The sequence below is a fragment of the Talpa europaea genome (genome assembly GCF_964194135.1).
Source record: "Talpa europaea genome assembly, chromosome: 7".
In the NCBI taxonomy this organism is placed as follows: Eukaryota; Metazoa; Chordata; class Mammalia; order Eulipotyphla; family Talpidae; genus Talpa; species Talpa europaea.
This window is the reverse complement of record NC_140074.1, coordinates 57,153,717-57,176,494: the sequence shown is the minus strand read 5'-3', so window position 1 is coordinate 57,176,494 and position 22,778 is coordinate 57,153,717. Positions and strand designations below refer to the sequence as shown.

The window sequence follows — 22,778 nt, the reverse complement described above, 5'->3', positions numbered from 1 at the left end:
AAAGGCAACAAATGCAAAATTAAACAAGTGGGTCTACATCAAACTAAAAAGCTTCTTCAAAGAAAACTCAATATTGAAAAGGCAGCCTATAAAATGGGAGAAAATATTTGCAAATCCTATCTGATAATGGATCAATATCCAAAACACACAAAGAACTCATATAACTCAACAGCAAAAAACCCAATCTGATTTAAAGAAGGGCAGATATGAATAGACTATTTTTTCCAAAGATGACATAAAGATGGCTAACAGGTATACATGAAAAGGTGGCTCAACATCACTAATTGCCAGAGAAATGCAAATCAAAACTACACTGAAATATTACCTCTCAGCTACTAGAATGGCTTTTCTCAAAAAGACTAGAAATAACAAGTTGCTAGGGCCTCCCTGGTGGCGCACGGGGTTAAGAACCCCTTGCTATGAAGCTATCTGCAGCCACTGCAGCACAAGTTTGATCCCCAGCCAGGGAGCTACCCACATGGCGCAGCAGACCTTTCCTGTCTCAACCACTGCTCCCCTCAGCAGTGTATTTCAGTCAATCTGCCTGTTCTGTTCCCCACTCTGTCTCTGGTCAATCTTCTCACCCTCCATACCTCTGGCCCATACCCTGGTTCTTGTAGCATAAATAAATAAATCTTTAAAAAAAAAAAAAAGAAATAACAAGTGCTAGGAGATGAGGCAAAAAAGGAACTTCTGTCCAACACTGGTGGGAATATAAATTAGTGTGGACTCTATGGAAGACTATGGAGGTATCTCTCAAAAGTTAAAAACAATTATCATATAATCTACCAACTCCACTTCCAGTTATTTATCTAAAGAAAACAATCTAGTTATTTATCTGAAGAAATTGAAAACACTAACTCAAGAGATCTGCAACCCTCTGCCCATTGTATCATAATTAACAATAGCCAAGATAGGCAAGAACGTAAGTGCCCAGTGATGGATGAATGCATAAAGACAATGTGGTATGCCCGCATACAGAGGCAAAATGGAACATTATCTTGTCATAAAAAAAGAAATCTGGCTTTTTTGTGACAACATGGATGGACAGCAAAGGAACTCATTATTGTAAGTGAAATAAGTCAAAGAAAAGAGAAATACTATGTGATCTCATTTATATATGTGAGGGCTGAAAGAGAACAAAAACACACCAACCAAGCAACCTCACAGACAAGAACAGATTGGTGGTTGCCAGAGGTGGCTGGTGAAAAAATGGTAAAGGTTGTCCAAAGATATAAACTTGTAGTTATAAAATAAAGGTCACAGGCCTCCCCTGGTGGTGCAGGTGGTTGAGCACAGCACTGTGAAGCTGTCCGCAACCTCTGCAGCGCCGGTTCTATCCCGGCCGGCTGGCGACGGTCCCACATGGCGCAGCAGACCTCGCCTGTCGTGCCCGCTGCTCCCCTCTGCAGTGTATTTCGTCAGTCTGCCTGTTCTGTTCCCTGCTCTGTCTCTGATGAATCCTCTCGTCCTCCCGCGAATCTGGCCTGTACCCTGGTTCTTGTATAAATGAAATCTTTAAAAATAAATAAATGTCACTGGGATATAATGTACACGGTATGGGAATACTATGATTAATAATACCGTGTTGTATATTTGAGAGTTGTAGAACAGTCATACTTAAATTGTTAGCACAAAGAATGTAACGGAATGTAACAAAAAGATGACAGATTTAATACTTCTATAATTTTGCAATATATACAAGTATCTAAATTATGCTGTATACCTGAAACTAATGTTATTTGTCCATTACATCTCGATTAAAAAAAAATAAACACACTGAGTCACTTGATATCTCAAGAGGCACTATATAGCCTACTGGTTAAAAGTACAAACTCTGAAATCATACTATCTAAATTGAAATTCTGAGTTTTGTCAGTTACTAGTAAGTTACTTAACCAATCTGTATCTTAATTTCTACAACTGCATTTTTCATAGTAATATGTCTACTTATTTGTTACAAAGATTCAAAGAGTTAATTATCTGAAGTCTTTAGAATAAGGCTTTATAGAATGAGAGACATGTCCCTTATGACTATTATCCAGTTACCTATTAACCACCGTGATTAATGAGCCCTCGAAATGTGACCAGTATAGCTAAAGTAATGATTTTTAGTTTACTAAAAATGTAAAGAACCACATGTGGCTAGCACCAACAGCCTTACAATACTGCCTGGAACATAATACTAGTCAGTGTTTGTTATTATTACATGATCACTTGACAAAGACCTGGAAACAATTTGACAAATATTGGAACAAGAAAAATACGATCCGGCCTTCCTAGTGGCACAAGGGTTAAGTCTCAGTACTTTCAAGCTAAGCCACTATAGCATGAGTTCAATTCCCGGTCAGGGAGCTAACCCACATGGCACAGCAGACCTCCCCAGTCTTACCCGCAGTTCCCCTCAGCAGTGTATTTCAGTAGATAGGCCTGTTCTGCTCCACGATCTCTAGTGAATCCTCTCATCCCTCCCTCCCCAGCCCCTCCACCCCCATGCCTCTAACCTATTCCCCAGTTCTTGTATGCATAAATGAAAAAAAATAAATCTTTAAAAAAGAAAAATATGATCAACTACTAAGAATTCCTTTCTAAAGCACCACCTTAAGGGAAGATTTGTTTTGTGTTTTGTTTTTTTAACTTTTGACAGGAGTGGCATAAACACAATTTAGAAGTTAACGTGTTTCCTATAGAACTGGGTAGTTGGGACCTACCTCCCTGGTGGCATAGGGGTTAAGTCTCAGCTCTTTGACTCTGATGGCCCAGAGTTTGATCCCTAGCCATGGAGCTAACCCACATATAGTGCAGCAAGACCTCTTCTGCCTCACCCGCTGCTGCCCTTAGCAGTGTATTACAGTAAATCAACTTGCTCTGCTCCCTACTCTGGGGTGAATCCTCTCAGCCCATGCACCTCTGACCTTCACCCCAGTTCTTCTATGCAAAAATAAAATCTTAAAAAAAAAAAGTGGGTAGTTACACTAAATATGTACTTAATAAAGACTTGAATTCTCCAGTGACTAAACTATCCCGATAGGACAGAAAACAAGAGAAAATAAACAGTATACTTTTATTTGAGATGAATAAGAGAAACAGGGCCTCCCTGGTGGAGCGGGGTGAATTCTCAGCACTATCAAGCTATCACCAGCCATGTGACATGAGTCTGATTCCTGGCCAGAGAGCTATCCCAAATGGTGTAGCAGACCTCTCCTCTCTTGCCCGCTGCTCCCCTTAACAGTGTATTTCAGTAGGTCCACCTGTTCTGCTCCCTACTTAGTCCCTGCTGAATCCTCTCATTACCATCCCCCGCAACTTGGCCTACTCCCCAATTATTGTATGCATAATTAAAAATAAAGCTAAAATAAAGAAAAAAAGAAACAGGATTGTTTACTAGACTGAATTCCTTGAGGTATAAAAAGACACTGTATGATTATCAATATTAATTATGTGTCATGTGGTAAGTATTTAAAGTATAAATTCAATCCTTAGATTTCCATCAAGATACTTTAATTAGATTATTTGCTTATAAGCATAAAACCTGGGTTTTATTCCTGGTTCTAACCAAAGATTGGACTAAACCACCAACTCCACTATTCTCCTTAAAATAATAAAATGAAAAAGAAAGCCCCCCGCCCATCCTATTTCCCACACAGGATTACAAGGACAAAATGATATAAAACCTACCTCCACTTAATGTCCCATGAGGATCAAATATGTCACCTCCTAGAGTTACAGTTCTAGTCATTATCCTTTTATCAAAAGCCACTTTTTTTGCATTGTCCATACTGTCACAAACAAATGTTGTTCCAAAGACAAATTCCATTGCTTTCTGAAGTTCTGGTTTGTAGTCAACCAGGGATAGAGCCACATGAACATTGTTAGGGCCAACCTGTAAGGAAATAGATTATGTCACAGCTTATACTTGTCCTCTCCCTTCAAATATATTTATAAACCACAAAGAATTAAAATAAAAATTAAAATAATTTAATCTATATTTAGTACTATATTACTTTTGAAATTTGAAAAATACTAACAGAAAATTCAATAGTTTAGGGGAAAAAATTTCATGTTTAAACACTGAAAGATCTACTAGTAAGTAAAACACAATGAAAGTACCAAGCATTACAAGAATTTCTACTAAGTAGGAGCCACTACCAAGTTTCTGAATTAAAAATGGACTATTTGCATACTACTTTAATTAAAGCACAGCAATGGATCGAGTTAACACAATTGCAAAAAATGCTCCCCTTAAAAATTTTTTAGCCCCTCATCCCTTTGTTTTGATACAACTCTCTTATCCTGGTAATAATGTCTGTCTCTGCCCTTTTTCCTTTTTAACTAAGATGAGCAGAACAACTTGTTCTTTTTAGAAAAACTTGTTCTTAAGAACTTTGTATCACTATCCTTTATGGAGTTTAAGAGCAGCAGCAGAAATCACAATGAAAGTAGCACTGGGTAAGGTATGTTCAGCATTTGTTTGACAGAACAGTTACCATTATCTAAGTCTGGTTAAGAGATCTAAGTGGAACTATTTTTGTTGTTATTTGAGATTCCAATTTACTTAGAGGCCAGGACTTCACCCAAGGCTGAAGTGCCTTTCTAAGTTTTGGAGACCACCCAAAGGTGATTTTTCAAAGCAAAGGAAATACTAACCCAAAATACCACCTTTCACTTAATCTGTACTTATCCTCCTTTTGATATTATGGACACAACTGGATTTTGAGATTATTTCATTAAAGATTTCTCAATTTCAGCAAGTGTACTATATTTTTAGTATCTTAATTACAAATGTATTTATCAGTTTCATAGAATTGCACTTTATATTTACACACCTGGAATGCCTGTGCCATTAACAAACTGATAGTGCTGCTGGACATTATGATTGGCTTTATGTTTTTAACCAATACCACACAGCGATACTAGTCCTTTATATCTACCTTCTGTACTCATCTTTTTTTTTTTTTAACTAGTAGGCATGCCACTTTAGATCTACCTCAGCAGCTGACTGGATATCCTAGTGATCGGCTTCGTGACTATAATACTGATGGATATTTTCCGTAATTGTTGCCCCTGTGGGCAGTGTAAAGCTGCCTGACATGAAACAAAAACATGGAGAATTCTGGTATTTAAGCTCTATAACTGTAGCTATTTCAGAAATCAGAAATTTCATGTTTAATATCAGTTGATAGTCAGATGGTTTGACTTAAGATTTATTACACACTGAAATACCAAGAAGAATTCTAGTCTGACATTTATCTCTACTTTCCATCTAACTGAATAAAGCCAACTCTATTTTGTTACAATTTTTTAAAGCATGGTAACATAGTATTTTTTGATTCTACATGATTACTCCCCTATTCTTAATTAATGTCCTCTAATAAAGATGCAGAAAAAAATAAAGACTTACAAGATTCTGAGCAACTCTCAGAGTTTCTGGAGCAATACATCTGGCTGAAATTTTATTGAGTGGAATTATAGTATATCGACGCTTCAATTCCCCTTTTTCTAGTAGTTTTTTTCCAGTAACCTAAAACAATGTTCATTTGAAAAAAAAAATTATTGATGACAGAAAATATCCAAATGGAAGGAGTGATTGTTTAGGAATTCATAATCAAATTTTTATTGCCTTCCATGCGTAACAACCAAATGCCCAGGACTGATAATATGAATTCAAAACTCCTAATTAAGCATGACATCACCACTGGAACACAAGTAAATATAATCAATAAAAAAATCAGAAAGTGAATGAGTGAATAGCATGTAAAAATAAGCAACCTTGGGAGAAACTTAAAACATCAAGAAAGTACCCAATTCTTCTAGCAGTACATGATATTTCAATCTAAATAACAATTACAAATTCTCTGTATTTACCTCTGTATCTACTACAACATTGTAAAGCCGCTCCCCTGCTACCAATTCTAAAGCTGTGGTTGCAGAAGTGTCTTTCACACTTATCAGGGAAGCTACCAGTCCTTTCACACAATTTCTATTCCAGTTCTTCTCTGGATCCCTAAAATAGAAAAGTTGACAAAAATCAATCTTTAGCTAGAAAAAATAGAAAAAGTTGTCCTTTATTAGTCAAGAGCTTTTCTGAAAACATATTTAATTGACATGAACACAGGTGAAGCATGTTGTCTTAAAAACTGAATGTTCCAGATGACTAGTCAGTTATTGCTTTAAATCAATCAAAAGTTCCCCAGTATATTGTTTTTAATGTAATAAATAATTTTAATGTTTTTAGTCATACATGTAATTGCTATAAATTTTCCATGGAAAAAATTCAAAAAGTTTTTAAAATGTTAATATTTAACATTGATAAAATAACTTTTAAGAAACTGGTTGAAGGCCTCCCCGGTGGCGCAGCGGTTGAGCGCTGGGTTGCGAAGCTGCCCGCAGCCTCTGCAGCGCCGGTTCAATCCCCGGCTGCTCCCCGGCCTCCGGAGGAGGGTCCCACATGGCGCGCAGACCTCTCCTGCCGCCCGCTGCTCCCCTCAGCAGTGTACTTCGGTCCTTCTGCCTGCTCTGCTCCCCGCTCTGGCTCTGGTGAATTCTCTCACCCTCCCGCGCTTCTGACTGTACCCAGTGCTTGTATAAATAAATAAAAATAAATCTTTAAAAATTAAAAAAAAAAATTAAAAAAACTGGATTGAGATTAAATTGGTAGCCATTTTATTATGCAATAATTTTCCCATTCAACATCTGAAACAGCTCATTAAATATTTAAGGAAAACATACTAAGGAAGAGCAGTTTTTTGAAAAACAATAATTCTCATACAAATATCTTAACATTAATAACATCTCCAGATTGTCTTCCAACTAAAAGTTTATCTTGGTTATTACTATGTTAAAATTTAAGGTTTAAATCTGTTACCTGTATGCAAATCGAAGGTTGGGAAATCTGGCCAAGAGAGCTTCGTATGTTTCCTTCAATCTACTGATATCACGAGACAACTGCCTGCGCCTTTCCAAAAGGTTTTCCTCCTTGTTTTCTGAACAGTAAATCATAAGTAAATTGAAATGAAGTTTTAAAAAAATTCAACTATTCTGATCTAAGGAAATACTAGAAACCTCTATTTCAAAAATATTGGAAGCAAAATAATTTCTGATAAGTACTAAATAAAAAGCATACTTAACAAATTTCTATCAAGTGTCAAGTAGACATTATTTTCAATAACACAATTTTCATTCCAAGAAACAACACATGAACTGAATGCTACTATAGAAATATACAACTATTATTTCTGAGTCATCAAGTGGTATTGAATGAACATTAATATCTCAGTACTGATATTTCAAAAATTCCAAGTGCTGTTTTATACCTAGATATTTTGGGGACTATTTACTAATAGTTACTACACTAACACCCATTAATAGGGTAAAAATTTTTTCCTACTTGCTATTTCCTTAAACTTAGTTTCTATCAACAATCACTTCCTTATAATGATTTACTACATGTTTTTAAAGGCAAACCTTCATAATTTAGCTTTTTCATTTCAGCTTCGAGTTTGTCTTTAAGTTTCTTCACTGCCTCTAAAGCATCTTGATCCTTCTTATAGCCACTATCCATCTTCTTTACTTCAGCTTGTTTAGTCTTTAATTCTTGTTGGGCATGTTTCAACTTCATCTGAGCCTGTAATAGAAAGATGTAACAAACTACATAAGAGGTAGACAGTACTAGCCAGACTCAGATTGGTTAAATTAAAAGACATCAGTCTTGAAAATGTAACTGTTAGGTCATTTGGATTAGTATTTCAACATAGCAATCATTTCCCAGTATTTTCTCCTAAAAAAACACGCACAAAACCAATACATGCTTAATTAACATAAGTCATTAAATAATTTCAATTTAAGTCTGTATTTTTAATGCTTGTAAGAATAACAAGAGTTCAAAAATTATATTAAAAATAACTCATTAGCCAGTTAAAACCACAACAAAAAGCTAAAAATCCACAAGTCTACTTGTCTTCCTTTGCACTGAGGCATGCACATTTGTATTTTTATCTATTTGGGTGTTATCTAACTGAGAAGAGGAGACGCTTTATTGAGCAATGAGAAATAAAATTATGTAGGAAAGTGAAACTGACAGAAATTTAACTGCTATGGTCTGATATTTAAAATTCTGCTAGAAGTTCTGAAATTTCAGGAGTCTTAGGTTTATATAATTGAGCACTATTCCTTAAAACCATGAGCTAGTTTTCTGAGACCAAGAAGGCTAGGAGGGCGTATCCTCTGAAACTGAACAGTAGTGGATTTTTCCCCACATAAAATTAGTTAACAGAATAACTGACCAAACTTTGAAGTATTCTGCTACTGATATGTTTTTGTAAGCACTATTTTTGAAAAAAAAATGTTGCAAATATATAAAACTTTGAATGGGATTAATATACAAAAACATAGGTGTATTTTTTTTTTAATGATGAGTGCTCCTTAAAAAATAATTCTGTACGTGGGGCCTCCCTGGTGGCGCAGCGGTTGAGCGCTGGGTTGCGAAGCTGCCCGCAGCCTCTGCAGTGCCGGTTCGATCCCCGGCCACCGGGCGAGGGTCCCACATGGCGCGCAGACCTCTCCTGCCGCCTGCTGCTCCCCTCAGCAGTGTAGTTCTTCACTCTGCCTGTTCTGTTCCCCACTCTGGCTCTGGTGAATTCTCTCACCCTCCCGTGCTTCTGACTGTACCCAGTGCTTGTATAAATAAATCTTTAAAAAAACAAATAAATAATTCTGTACGCATGCACACACACTTTTCTGCCCTCAAATTCTGTGTTCATAAGACTTTAAGTTGCATTAAATGAACAATTTGAAGCCATCACAATAAACTGAAAAAACTCTGAAGATTAAGAAATCAGAGTTAGGGAAGCTAAAGACTGGAAAAGGGGATAGATATTTCCAAGGAGGATGTTGTAGTTTCAGAAACTAGGTGTGGTGGACACAGAAATGGAGAGGACATTTTTGGTTTCCTGTTAAAGCCTTAAGACATCAATTTTATGATGGAAAAGGATGAGAATAAACTGACTAATTGTCAATGTTCCATACAATGCAGCAGACAGACTAAACTATTGTACTTACAGTTTCAGTTAACCTACAAAAGTATTTTATGTTTTGCAGCATCTTAACAAATTAAGATCACCAATATTTAGTATCAGCATGTTTGAATTTCATTGTATAAGGTGTTACAGAGTGGTTAAGTAAACAGTCCATCATTTTCATTATTTTATAATTGACAAAAGCATATAATATGAAGCAGGTTCTCTGATGAAAAAAACTGCAATCACTCGGTACTTAAATTTTACCTGTTTAGCTTCTGTTTGAGCTTTACTTATGTCATTTTTACAGGCCATCATTTGACCAGCAAGAGTCGCTTCTGCTCCATCTTCATTACTGGAGAGGCCAGCGGAAACAGCATTAAAATGCTGCTGTGCAGCAGCCAAAGCTTCAGCATCTTTATTGTTTGCTTCTTGAAGGGCGCTCAATCCATCTGTTATCTTTTTAACCTCTTTTTCCTTTGCTGCTAAAGTTTTAGAATCCTAAGAGTTTCAGATTGGAAATATTACATTAAAAAAAATTCATTTACTTATATGTATCTGTAAGTCATCAAGTTTCATAGCAATTTGAAGTAGGCATGACAATAAGGAAAATAATTTAATCATCATAACTTTAAATATTTTATTCCTATTTTGAGATTCATTCTCTTGTTTTTAGGATAAATGTACATTTTACCTACTAGAAATACTTTCATTTCACGTTATAGTCAAATGTGGACAATAAAGAACTAAAATATCACTGAGGGATTTTAAGCACAAGAGTGATGTGACCCAACTTTCATTTTAGCTTCTGTAAAGAAGAGATAGAGCAGCAAGAAAAAAAAAACAATGAAGAGTAAAAGACAACTAAGAAGGAAATTACTACAGTAAGCCTCATTCAAGATGATGGTCTGAACCAGTTTAGCCATGATGACAGTGATGAAAAGTTGCTGTATCCCAGATACATTTTTAAAGTCAAGAGAATTTTGTCATGGATTAGAAATGGGATTAGATAAAAAAAAAAAGGCAAATTATGGAAGGACAAGGATTTCTGGACTGAACAATCAGGTTAACAGTGTAGACATTTACTGACATGAAAATTCAGTAACTCAGGTAGGTTTGGATAAATGGGGAAAATTTAAGAGCTCTATTTTGGCTATGTTAACTTTTAGACTTATTAATCGTCCAAATAAAAGTGTTGATTTAGTAGCTGGACAAATGAGTCTAAAGTTCAGGAAAGATGTCTAAGCTAATTAAAGATTTGAATGAGATCAACAAATAAAAATTAAGAGATAAAGGGCAGGATGAGCCATTGAAGAGATGATGTATATGGAGTAATCCTGAGCACTTAGACCTGGAGCATGCCAACTATGCATTTTGTCTTGTATTACTAACCTACATTCAAAATTCCTATATTCAACTATCTAACAGCACCTATAGCCTATTATATTCACACTGTACTTCTTCCTATTCTGCATCTTAGCTAACAGTAACTCTGTATTTCCCACTGTTAAAGACAAAAATCTGGAGTTATCCTTCAGTCTTTTTCTCTTTCTTGTTCAACAACCAACATGTCACTTGTTGGATCTACTCTTAAACTACACATAAAATACCACAACTACTTTTAAAACATCCATTTCTACTGCACTAATTTATGCAAGGATTATCACTTGGATTAGCAGCCACTACTAGCTGGATTCTCTGCTTCTTCCTTTTATCTACAGTTTGTATTCAAAACAGAATGGGGCCTCCCTGGAGGTCTAGGGGTTAAGTCTCAGCACAATCACCACTATGGCCTAAGTCTGATTCCCAGTCAGGGAGCTGCATATATGGCACAGTAGACTTCTCCTGTTTCATCCACTGCTCCCCTCAGCAGTGTATTTCAGTACATCTGCCTGTTCTGCTCCCCACTGTCTCTGGTGAATCCTCTCATTCCCTCACTGCTTACACCCCAGTTCTTCTACACACCCCCACACACACGTTAGAACAGCCCAATTAAAACATTAAAAATGTCATCCTCTCGATCAACTCGTGACTTCCCTTGTCTCTTACTCAGAAACTGTACACACTGCAAAAATGTGTTATCATACACCTATCACCTTTCTGTATCCCTATACTCAGTACCAGCAGCCCAATTATTTATTTTTCTAATACCTTAGGGACCTGGAGCAATTAGTGCTCTTCTGCTGGAAATTTGTCCCCAAAGCCTCCCAATTTATCTACATGGTTCTCTGACCTCTACCTCCTATGGTCATCAATGAAGAATCACCCTCTCAATGAGCTCTTCAATATCTATTCAATTAAAAATTCCAAACTGTACCCTAATATTCCTAATCCCCTACCCTGCTTTATTATTTTCTCTACATCACAGTTATCACTATAAAACAAATCATCTCGCACAGTTATTTTCGCATCATTTCCCTCAACGGAATGAAGACCCAGAAAATGTTTTGTCCATTTTTGTTATAGTCGACATTGCCATATTCCCCAGCCCAACAACTATACTTGGTCCATAGCACTAAATAAATACTGACAGAATGGAAAAATGCATATTCGTGAAATTAAATAAAATTTCTATATGCTTACCTCGACCATGTTTTTCTCTAGTTCTTTACGTTTGTTCTCTTCACTTTCCAGATTTTTCTTCTTAAGATCAAAGGCACTTTGAGATTTAGTATTAACTCGCTGAGCTTCTGCAAGAGCATCTTCTAAAGAGCGTAGTATTCCTCCAATTTCCTATAATCAAATGCATCCAATGATTTCTACGTGAAGTACAAGTAAGCTTGTTAAAAAGCTATTTTGTTATCATACTTAAGATTAACAAATCAATATGGAAGACAATGCCAAATAGATTCTAGTTATAATATATGATTTTTCAGAGTATATTATCCATTCTTATGTATATGCCTAACCTTATCTTTTCTTTTTTCCAAATCTTCTATTTCATGACTGAGAGCTTTTATTTTTTTATCATTCTCAGATAATTCTTCTTGAAGCTTTACAACTTTATCCTGCATTTCTTTAAACTCCTCAGCTGAGCGTTCTTTGGTATCTTCAGCCAGCAAAAACTGATAAGCAATATATAAACGACTCAAATGTTCTATCTCCCTCATTACTTTTTGGTATTCCAAGTAGGAAGATCTTTCCTGAAAGAGAAATCACCAACATAATATAACTCAAAACCCACATTTAAATAAACTTGGAAAGAATCAAACAGCAACATGCATACAATTTTTCCTTACAAGACAGAATAAACTTTGCCTTATATTTAAGTGATCATGGATTTGGATTATCAACTTTAAAAAACTTTAACAAAAGAACTCTGGCTTTTATTTAACATTAAACCATTCCCAGTAAATTCGACGAGGATATTTATTTTAATACATATTTTATGCAGTTGGGACAAACGGACATATGGTCACAGATAAGGGGTAGACAGTAACCTACACACTCACCAATGATATACTAAATTTTTTTGTTGTACACTGCAAAGACATTCATTCATTTAACTATTTAAAAGCTTTTGCTCACATACACTAAACTTTATTTCCATAAGGACCCTATGGGGCAGACATAGTAACACTTAAAATTCCTACTTTGCTGATGAAGAAATTCAGAGTGGTGAAATGACTCATCCATGCTGCTAGATTTAGAGAAATTTGGCAAAATTAGGTATAAAACATAAGTTAAAATTACTGACCTAGTGTTTTCTATTAAATTGTGCAAGAGGTAGCGTCAAGATCAGAATTTTTCAGTCTTTCCAATAATATCTAAACTCTTATATGGACTCAGAAAATAGCTCTGAGAAGGACAAAAATTTAAGGAGCATTTAATAAATTCAGTGAAAGTGCATTCTTTTCTGAAACACTGATTATGACTTCAAGAACTGTACATATTTTAAAGGAAATTCAGTCGTTTCATTACCTTCACTCACCAAATGCCTTGACAGCAATAATGGTAGTGATAGTCCCAATCATGCTAGGAGTTATTCATGCTAACAAGGGAAGACTGCCATTATCATCAAGAAATATTACTCCAGTCAATTCTGGTTATGCAAGAAAATCTAGACTTACTTCTCTCCAACAAAACATTGAAATATGGCAAATCATTTTCTGAGATTATGAAGAGCAATCTTCAAAATCATTATGACTTAATAGATATAAAGTACATGTCCTCTAAAAGCAGAAGGCTGAGTTAGAGTACTAATTCTATTCCTTATTTCATCCCAGAAAAAAAAATTCCTGTTTAGTATACAATTCATTCCTCATGTTTGATCCTGAATACATCACCAATTTTGAGAGACATTATAATTGGTTATCTTCACATCTATAGTGTATACCTCTTTTAATTTTTGAATGGTTGGTGTAATCTCTTCTTCAAGTATCTAAAAAATAAAGGAAAAAGTATGTAAAGTACCATTAGGAAAAATAACATGGGAGGCTAAGGAAAATGAATAGGAGAAAATTTCCTTCTTTATAGGAAAGCAATGTCAAAAAAAAATCACTGTCTTCTCTATAAACATTTCATATAGGGCCTCCCCTGGTGGCACAGCGGTTAAGCACTGGGCTGCAAAGCTGCCCGCAGCCTCTGCAGCTCCGGTTCGATCCCCGGCCCCCAACAAGGGTCCCACATGACGTGACAGACCTCTCCTGCTGCGCCCACTGCTCCCCTCAGTAGTGTATTTCGTCAATCTGCCTGTTCTGTCCCCAGCTCTGGCTCTGGTGAATTCTCTCACCCTCCCGCACTTCTGACTGTACCCAGTGCTTGTATAAATAAATAAACAAATCTTTAAAAAAAAATTTAGACATTTTATATAAATTTCATTACCGTCTTAATTTCTTTAAGCTTAGCCTCCTTTTTTTCTATAGTTTTCTGGGCAGCTATTTTTTTGTATTCATACATCCTGGTTCCAGCCGCTTCTTCTATCATGGACAAAATCTGTAATGACATTGAATAATATTTTAAGAATCCACGACAATGCGCTACATAAAGTTCACACTAAGAATACCATTTAAGGCCTTGACCTTAGCACCCTACCAAAATAATGGCCAAAATGGATAATGGAAGTACATAAAAATGTACATACCAGCATAATCCTAACATTGAAGAAACATTTCTGGCCTCTAATTCTAAAAATCAAAAATTCTGCTACTGAATTTCCAGAAAACATCTCTTTAAAAATTGAAGCCAGTAATTTCTCCCTCCTGATTTCCTTCAAATTCAAATCTAAAAAGGCAAAAATAAGACTAACATCATTCAGATTTCAACAGCCATGCCTACTGAAAATTCTTCCAAGTGAGACCAATCATATTTTATGTCTACGAGGATGAAAAATGGCATAACATTTGCATCTCAACTGTGGCAATGCTTTCAGAACTTGAACAAGTCACGTAATATTCTCTTTGCCTCAGTTTCTTTATCCACAGTATCACTAATACCTCATAACATTTAAGAACTTAAAAAAATAAATCCTTTGAAAAGCACTCTGAAAAAAGTAAATATTAATCAGTTTTAACATTATAAGGACAATTCTGTCAGTATACCTTTTTCAAAAATGTCTATATTCTATCAATTCCTATTTCAAGGATTATTTCTTTGAAACCACCTTGATTTCTATGTATTGACAGTTTTCAAATTAGAAGTTTTCGTTAAGATGTTGTCTAAAGATAGAATTTATAAGGGGAGAGAGGATCAACATGGTGGTGGAGAAACGCTACCAGTAAGTTCTCCCATAAAAACGGTTAATAGGGAGGAAAAGCGGCAGGTCCCTGGGAGAACCGGGACACGGAAGATAAATGGGCGACTCTGGCAAACTGCGCAAAGAGGAAAGTTACAATAAAAGAGGATGAGAAGAGAGGAAAGCTCAGAACTATTACCCTCCGCCACCCACAAAGCCGGCACTCTCCGACCAATAAGAAGGAGAAAAAAAAAAAAAAAACAACAAAAAACAAGAGCACAGTTCTGGAAGGATACTAGGAAAGATCTCTGCTGCCACCTAATGAACAGAACAAAATCACCCACTTCCTGGTAGTCGGAAGCCAGGGTTTCCAAAACCCCCCTCCGGCTCTGAGAGAGGGCAGGCCATACAAACAGGGGTAAGAATGGAAACAAGGCGTGGAGCAAGACCCCATTCTGGAACTGAGAGCCAGGCATAAGATCTGGGGCATGGGATTTGCAGTAACAGTGGGCACTGCACAGAGTGACAGCTGGTGTTTTGGATCTGAGACCCTGGGATTGAGAATTGGAGTGCAGAATTCAGGGCACAGCAACAGGTGAACATGGGGCAGACAGAGCTTCCAGCGTGAGCAATCCGCCCCTGTGTTGAGGTGCTCTCCTACCCCAGCCCCACCCAGTTTCTCAGAGAAGTATGGGGAAAAGCACAGGTTGGCAAGTACAGATCTCTGGTGCCACCTAGTGACCAGAGCAAAATCACCAACTAGGTAATTCCCTGCTGGAGCTGAGTAAATATGGAGGGAGGGAACTGTAACAGACTGAGCCCAGCAACACAGCCACAGCATCAAAACCCTAGTGGAGTTTTGGCCTAAAGTACTGGTGTCAGTCTGGTAAACAGTTTCTGACACCCTTGAAGAAGCAATCCAAAGAGACGCCCGCCAACACCAGTGGCACAACATCTCAATGCACAGAACTAAATAGAAAGCAAACAGCAGGGAGAAGGAAAAATATAAATAATCGCGCAAGCCCACAGGGGAAGGACACACCACAAAAAGAAATTCAGTCACCAGAACTCAATAACAATGACATGGAAGAACTTCTCTGCCTGTCAGAAAATTTAGATTCATCATGCCTAAAAAGTGTAAAGAATACGAAAAGGAAAAAAATTATATGAGACAAAATATCAATGAATTGAAGAACGAAAATGAGACCTTAAGAAAGGAAATAAAAAGAGGAGACTAAAAGATTACTGAGGGAGACAGAGAACTCTGGGAAAAGCATTGAAAACAGAATTTGTTAGGGGGAAAAGGATGTCCCAAAGCAAATTCCATATAGGCTTTGTGGACTCCACCCCCACCCCAGGTCAAAGCCAAAGACACTGGGAACTCCAAATCCCATCACCACCAAAGGGAAGGTGGCTGGGACCTGAGGGTGGGGTTAAGCAGCCAGGTGGATACAAAAGGCAGACACGTGGGCTTTGGGGTCTCTCCATTCTTTTGCATGTAGCGACCCAGTTTTCCCAGCACCATTTATTGAACAAACTTTCTTTGCTCCATTGCATAGTCTTTGCTCCTTTGTCAAAGATTAGTTGACCATAAATCTGTGGGTTTATTTCTGGATTTTCTATTCGATTCCATTGGTCTGTATGTCTGTTCTTGTTCCAATACCATGCAGTTTTGATGATTATGGCTTTGTAGTATAGTTTGAAGTCTGGGAGTCTGATGCCTCCATTCCCTTCTTTTTTTTTCAGGAGAGCTTTGGCTATTCGGGGTTTTTTGTGATTCCATATGAATTTCATCAATAATTGTTCTATTTCTTTGAAGAATGACATTGAAATTTTGATTGGAATAGCATTGAATCTGTATATTGCTTTTGGAAGGATGGCCATTTTAATAATGTTTATTCTTCCAATCCATGAGCAGGGGATGTCTCTCCATTTCTTTTTCTCTTGTAAATAAACCTTTTATTAACCCTTTTGTGTGTGTCTGTAGTAGAGTATTCATAAGTCCCTTTAAAGCGCGCGGGTGAGGACCCACAGCCAGGAACCCGTTTAATATCGGGGTTGCTCTATAACAAATTGAGGAAATGGAAGAATGGATCAGTACTCTTGAAGATACAGAAATAAAAGAACCAGAAATAAAAGAAAGAGAGAGAGAAGTACAAAGGAAGAAGAATGAGGACAATATTCAAGAATTATCAGACTCCACGAAGAGAGGAAATGTAAGAGTTACAGGCATTCTAGAAGGTGAGGAGACAAAGGATCTGAGAAATTATTCAAGGAGATAATAGAAGAAAACTTCCCAAACATGAAAAAGGAGATGAATATAGACATGCCAGAAGTGAGAAGAACACCCAATTACCACAGTGAAAAGAAAACTACAGCAAGACACATAACAGTAAAGCCTTCAAGAGTCCAAGACAAAGAAAAAAGAATGAAACTAGCAAGGGGGAAGAAACAGATAACTTTTAAGGGAAAATCAATCAGGTTAACCTCAGACTTCTCTGAACAAACACTACGGGCAAAAAGAGAATGGAGTAACATTCAGCAGACTTCAACACAGCAAATGCCAACCAAGAATACTTTACTCTATAAAGCTCTCCTTCCTCTATGAAGAAAAAAATACGGACTTTTTCAAACAGACTCCAGAAACTCATTACAACCCCAACTAACCCCCACTCCAAAAAATTCTACAAGAAGTCCTAAAGCCAAAACCAACAGTGGAATGATCAAGAACAAAGTGAGGAATGAAATTACAAAAAAGACAAACAAAATGGCAAATACAGATACCAACATATCAATATTAACTCTAAATGTAAATGGATTAAACTCATCAATAAAAAGACACAAATTTAAAAAAAACAAAATCCAACGTTCTGCTTTCTCTAGGAAACACATTTAACCACAAAAAATAAACACAGACTGAAAGTAAAAGGTTGGAAAACAATTCTACATGCAAATGGACCAAAAAAAAGAAGACAGGAACAGCTACACTTCAAGTTAAAAAAGGTAAAAAGAGACATTGATGGACACTACATTATGATCAAGGGGACAATACATCAGGAAGCTATAATACTCATGAACATATACTCACCAAATGAAGGAGCACCAAAATATATTAGACAATTATTATCAGCTCTGAAAACAGACATTAAAGAAAATACATATATAGTGGGAGATTTCAACACCCCATTCTCACCAATGGACAGATCAACGAGACAAAAAATAGACACTAGAGCCCTAAATAAAGACATAGAATTCATGGACTTAACAGACATCTATAGGACACTGCACCCAAAAAAATCTGAGTACACATTTTTCTCAAACATGCACAGATCATTCTCCAGAATCGATCACATTCTGGGCCACAAGACAAACATCAACAGATACATGAAGATCAAAATCATTCCAAATCATTCTCTGATCATAAAGGCATCAAACTAGAAGTAAATCATGAAAAGAAAACAAGGAAGTCTCCCACTTCATGGAGATTGAAATCCACACTACTGGAAGGCCACTGGACTAATGAGGAGATCAAAGAAGAAATTGAAAAATACTTTGAGTTGAATGACAAGGAGGACACCACTTTCCAGAATGTATGGGATGCAGCAAAAGCAGTAATAAGAGGAAAATAGGTAACAATACAGGCTCACATCAAAAAACAAGAAAGAGGGCCTCCCTGGTGGCACAGGTGGTTGAGCGCCGCACTGTGAAGCTGTCCACAGCCTCTGCAGTGCGGGTTCAATCCTGGCCGGCCGGCTAGGGTCCCACATGGTGCGGCAGACCTCTCCTGTCTCGCCCGCTGCTCCCCTCAGCTGTGTATTTCATCAGTCTGCCTGTTCTGTTCCCCACTCTGTCTCTGGTGACTCCTCTCACCCTCCCGCACATCTGCCCTATACCCCGGGGTTCTTGTATAAAAATAAATAAATCTTTAAAAAAAAAAAAAACAAACAAGAAAGAACTCAAAGAAACAACCCAATCTCATATCTCAAAGAGCTTAAAAAAAAAAAAGCAAAAAACACCATAAAACCAGCAGAAGATAGGAAATAAAAATCAAAGCAGAAATAAACGAATAGAAATTAAAAAAATAATCCAAAACAGCAATGAAATCAAAAGCTGGTTCTTTGAAAAAATAAAATAGACATACCTCTAGCCAGGCTTACAGAGAAAAAAATGACAGAAAACACATATAGATAGGATTATAAATGAAAGAGGAGAAATCACAACAAACTCAGCAGAAATAATCAGATTACTATGAACACTTATATGCAAACAAATTTGATAATCTAGAAGAGATGAACAAATTCCTATAATAATATAATCATCCAAAGCTGGATAAAGAAGAAATAGAACACCTAAACAGACGAATTACAAGCAGTGAAACTGAGGCAGTAATCAAAGCACTCCCTAAAAACAAAACCCCAGGCCCAGACAGCTTCACAAATGAATTCTACCAAACGTTCAGCAGGGAATTAGTGCCTATCCTACACAAACTCTCTCTAAAAATTGAAAAAGAAGGAGTACTACCAAATATGTTCTACGAAGCCAGCATTATACTAATACCAAAACCAAAGACAGAAAGAAAAAAGAAAATTACAGGCCAATCTCCCTAATAAACACTGACGCAAAAATCCTCAACAAAATCCTTGCCAACAGAATCCAACAATGCATCAAAGGGATAAAACACCACGATCAAGTGGGATTCATCCAGGGGCACAAGGATGGTTCAACATACGAAAATCGAGAAGTGTAATCCAACACATCAACAAAAAAGAAAAATAAAACCCACATGATCATATCAATAGATGCTGAAAAAGCATTCAACAAAGTCCAACATCCATTTATGAAGGCCTCTGAAATTCTCGGAATAGAAGAAACATACCTTAACATGATAAAAGCCATATACAACAAACCCACTGCCAATATTATTTTCAATGGTGAAAAACTGAAGGCGTTTCCTTTAAGATCAGGAAGAAGACAAGGATGTCCTCTCTCACCAGTGATCTTCAATATAATACTGGAGGTCCTAGCTAGAGCAATAAAACAAGAAAAAGACATACAAGGAATCCAAACAGGGAAAGAAGAAGTACAACTATCACTATTTGCAGATAATATGATAATATACATAGAGAACCCTAAAAACTCCACAGAAAAACTCCTGAAAATAATCAACCAGTTTAGTAAAGTAGCAGGATACAAAATCAACACACAAAAATCAGTATCCTTCCTATACACATCAAGCTGAAGAAGAAATCAAGAAACCATCCCTTTTATAATTCAAACAAAAAAATCAAATACTTGGGAATAAAGCTAACAAAAGAGGTGAAAGACCTATACAAAGAAAATGGTAAAACACTGTTAAAAGAAATAAAAGACAAAGAAATGGAAAGACATCCCCTGCTCATGGATTGGAAGAATTAACATTATTAAAATGGCCATTCTACCAAAAGCAATTTACAGATTCAATGCTATTCCAATAAAAAATCACAATGACATTCTTCAAAGAAATAGAACAAATATTGATGAAATTCATATGGAACCACAAAAAAATGTGAATAGCCAAACAAAGCCCTACTGATGAAAACAAAGGGGAAAGGAGGTATCACACTTCCAAACTTCAAGCCTTAATAATTAAAATTACAAAGCCTTAATAATTAAAACAGTTTGGTACTGGGACAAAAACAGACACAAAGACCCATGGAACCGAATAGAGCGCCCAGATATAAAGCCACACTTATATGGACAACTAATCTTTGACAAAGGAGCAAAGAATATGCAATGGAACATCGACAGTTTGTTCAATAAATGGTGTTGGGAAAACTGAATTACCACATGCAAAAAAATGAAACTAGACTACTATCTCTCATCATGCACAAAAATCAACTCAGAATGGATAAAAGAACTGGACATAAGACCTAAAACCATAAAATACATAGAAGAAAGTATAGGTAAAACACTACAAGACATACATCCCAGTAACATCTTTAAAGACTCATCACCCAAAGCAAAGAAAGTCAAGGAAAAGATAAACGCCTGGGATTACATCAAACTGAAAAGCTTCTGTACAGCAAAAGAGACATTAACCAAAACAGAGAGACACCCCACTGACTGGGAAAAAATTTTTGCAATCCATGCAACTGATCACAAAGATATACAAAGAACTCACATGGCTCAACAAAAACAAAGTACACAATCCAGTCAAGAAATGGGCAGAAGAACTTAAAAGACATTTCTCCAAAGAGTAAATGCAAATGGCCAACAGGCATATGAAAAAATGTTCAACATCCAGGAACATCAGGGAAATGCAAATCAAAACCACACTGAGATACCATCTTACACTAGTAAGAATGGCACGTATCAAAAACAAATGTTGGCGAGGATGTGGTGAAAAGGAACTCTCCTACATTGCTGGTGGAAGTGCAAACTTGTCCAGCCACTATGGAAAGCTGTCTGGAGGTTCCTCAGTCTACTAAAAATGGAGCTACCATGTGACTAGGCAGTTCCACTCCAAGGGATCTACCCAAAAGACACAAAAACATTAATCCAAAAGAACACCTTTACCCCTATGTTTATTGCAGCATTATTTACAAACAGGCAACACTTGGAAACAACCCAAATGCCCAAACATAGATGATTGGATCAGGAAGATGTGGTATATATACACAATGGAATATTATTCAGCCATCAAAAAGATAAACTCATGCCATTCACAGCAAGGTGGATGGAGCTAGAAGAAATTATGCTCAGTGAAATAAGCCAGGAAGAAAAAGAAAGATATCGGATAGTTTCACATAGTTTCAGCACTATGTCTTAACCAAGTTAAGACATCAGTGTAAAAAAAATACTAACAGTACAAAACACAACAAAGCAAAAACAGACAATTATAAATCAGAGACATACTGCAGAGGAGGAGGAGGGACAGGAATCAGAGGGAGGAGCACAGGGGACTGAGGTTATGGTACACGGGTGCACTGGTGAAGGAAATTCTATGGGGACTACACCTGAGGGGGTGGGAAGCAAATATTGTTTAAAAATGAACAATGTCGTAAAAAATTAAAAAAATTAATTATTAAAAAAGATTAACTTATAACCTATGTTCAAACCAGAGTGAATATGTGAATTATCAGTCTATTTAGCTCTTCTCTATTGAGAAGAAAAACTAGTCTTTGTTCTTGTACAAAACATTCATTCCTTCATACCACATTCCCTTTATACAACCTCTTTGCAAGAAGAAAATAAGCACCAAAACCCTAAGTAGTGCACTGTATATAGTTTAGTTTCATTCAAATCATTTTCTGCAGCTTAACTGATGTGGAACACTGGTTGACAAAGATTACTTTATAAACTCCAAATTTCTAATATTGGGCACATAAAACTCCTGGGAGAAAATCTAAGTGTGGTGAGCTCCTTGACATCTGTCATTGTGATGATTTTTAAATCTCACACCAAAAACAACATCAATTTAAAATGTTCTGAACAGCAAAGGAAACAGAACAACAACAAAAAATGCATACACAAAAGAAAAAGGCAACCTATAAAATGAAGAAACTATTTGTAAATCATATCTGGCAAGGGGTTAATATCCAAAATACAGAAATGACCCTCCCTGGTGGAGCAAGGGGTTAAGACACAGTATTATGAAGCTATCTGCAGCACTAGTTTAATCCCCTGCCTGGGAGCTGACCCACGTGGCTCAGAAGACCTCTCCCGTCTCACCCACTGCTCCCCTCAGCAGTGAATTCCAGTCAATCTGTCTGTTCTGCCCCTCACTCTGTCTCTGGTGAATCCTCTCACTCCCGCACCTCTGCCCTGTACCCCAGTTCTTATATGCAAAAATAAATCAATCTTTCAAAAAAAGAATTAAAAAAAATCCTTTGAAAAGCACTCTCAAAATGGTAAATATTAACATTATATGGAAAATCTTGCTAGCATTCCTTTTTCAGAAGTATCTATATTCTATCAATCTCTATCTCAAGGATTATTTCTCTGAAAACCCCTTGATTTCTATGTATTGATAGTTTTCAAATTAGAAGTTTTCCCTTAAGATGTCTAAAAATTAATTTATGACCTTTGTTCACACCAGAGTGAATATGTGA

The 22,778-nt window shown here is 36.6% G+C and overlaps 1 protein-coding gene across 1 annotated transcript in view; it reads right to left on the bottom strand.

Moving 5' to 3' along the window:
- SMC2 (structural maintenance of chromosomes 2) overlaps positions 1 to 22,778 on the bottom strand; it is a gene marked incomplete at both ends in the record, with an annotated part of 51,346 nt that overhangs the window by 23,120 nt on the left and 5,448 nt on the right. The window contains 10 exons of the mRNA XM_084239046.1: positions 3,679 to 3,883; positions 5,402 to 5,521; positions 5,866 to 6,004; positions 6,866 to 6,983; positions 7,465 to 7,624; positions 9,282 to 9,515; positions 11,598 to 11,747; positions 11,924 to 12,157; positions 13,351 to 13,395; positions 13,839 to 13,949. Coding sequence (XP_084095172.1) covers positions 3,679 to 3,883; positions 5,402 to 5,521; positions 5,866 to 6,004; positions 6,866 to 6,983; positions 7,465 to 7,624; positions 9,282 to 9,515; positions 11,598 to 11,747; positions 11,924 to 12,157; positions 13,351 to 13,395; positions 13,839 to 13,949 — 1,516 coding nt within the window. The remainder of the gene's footprint in view (positions 1 to 3,678; positions 3,884 to 5,401; positions 5,522 to 5,865; positions 6,005 to 6,865; positions 6,984 to 7,464; positions 7,625 to 9,281; positions 9,516 to 11,597; positions 11,748 to 11,923; positions 12,158 to 13,350; positions 13,396 to 13,838; positions 13,950 to 22,778) is intronic.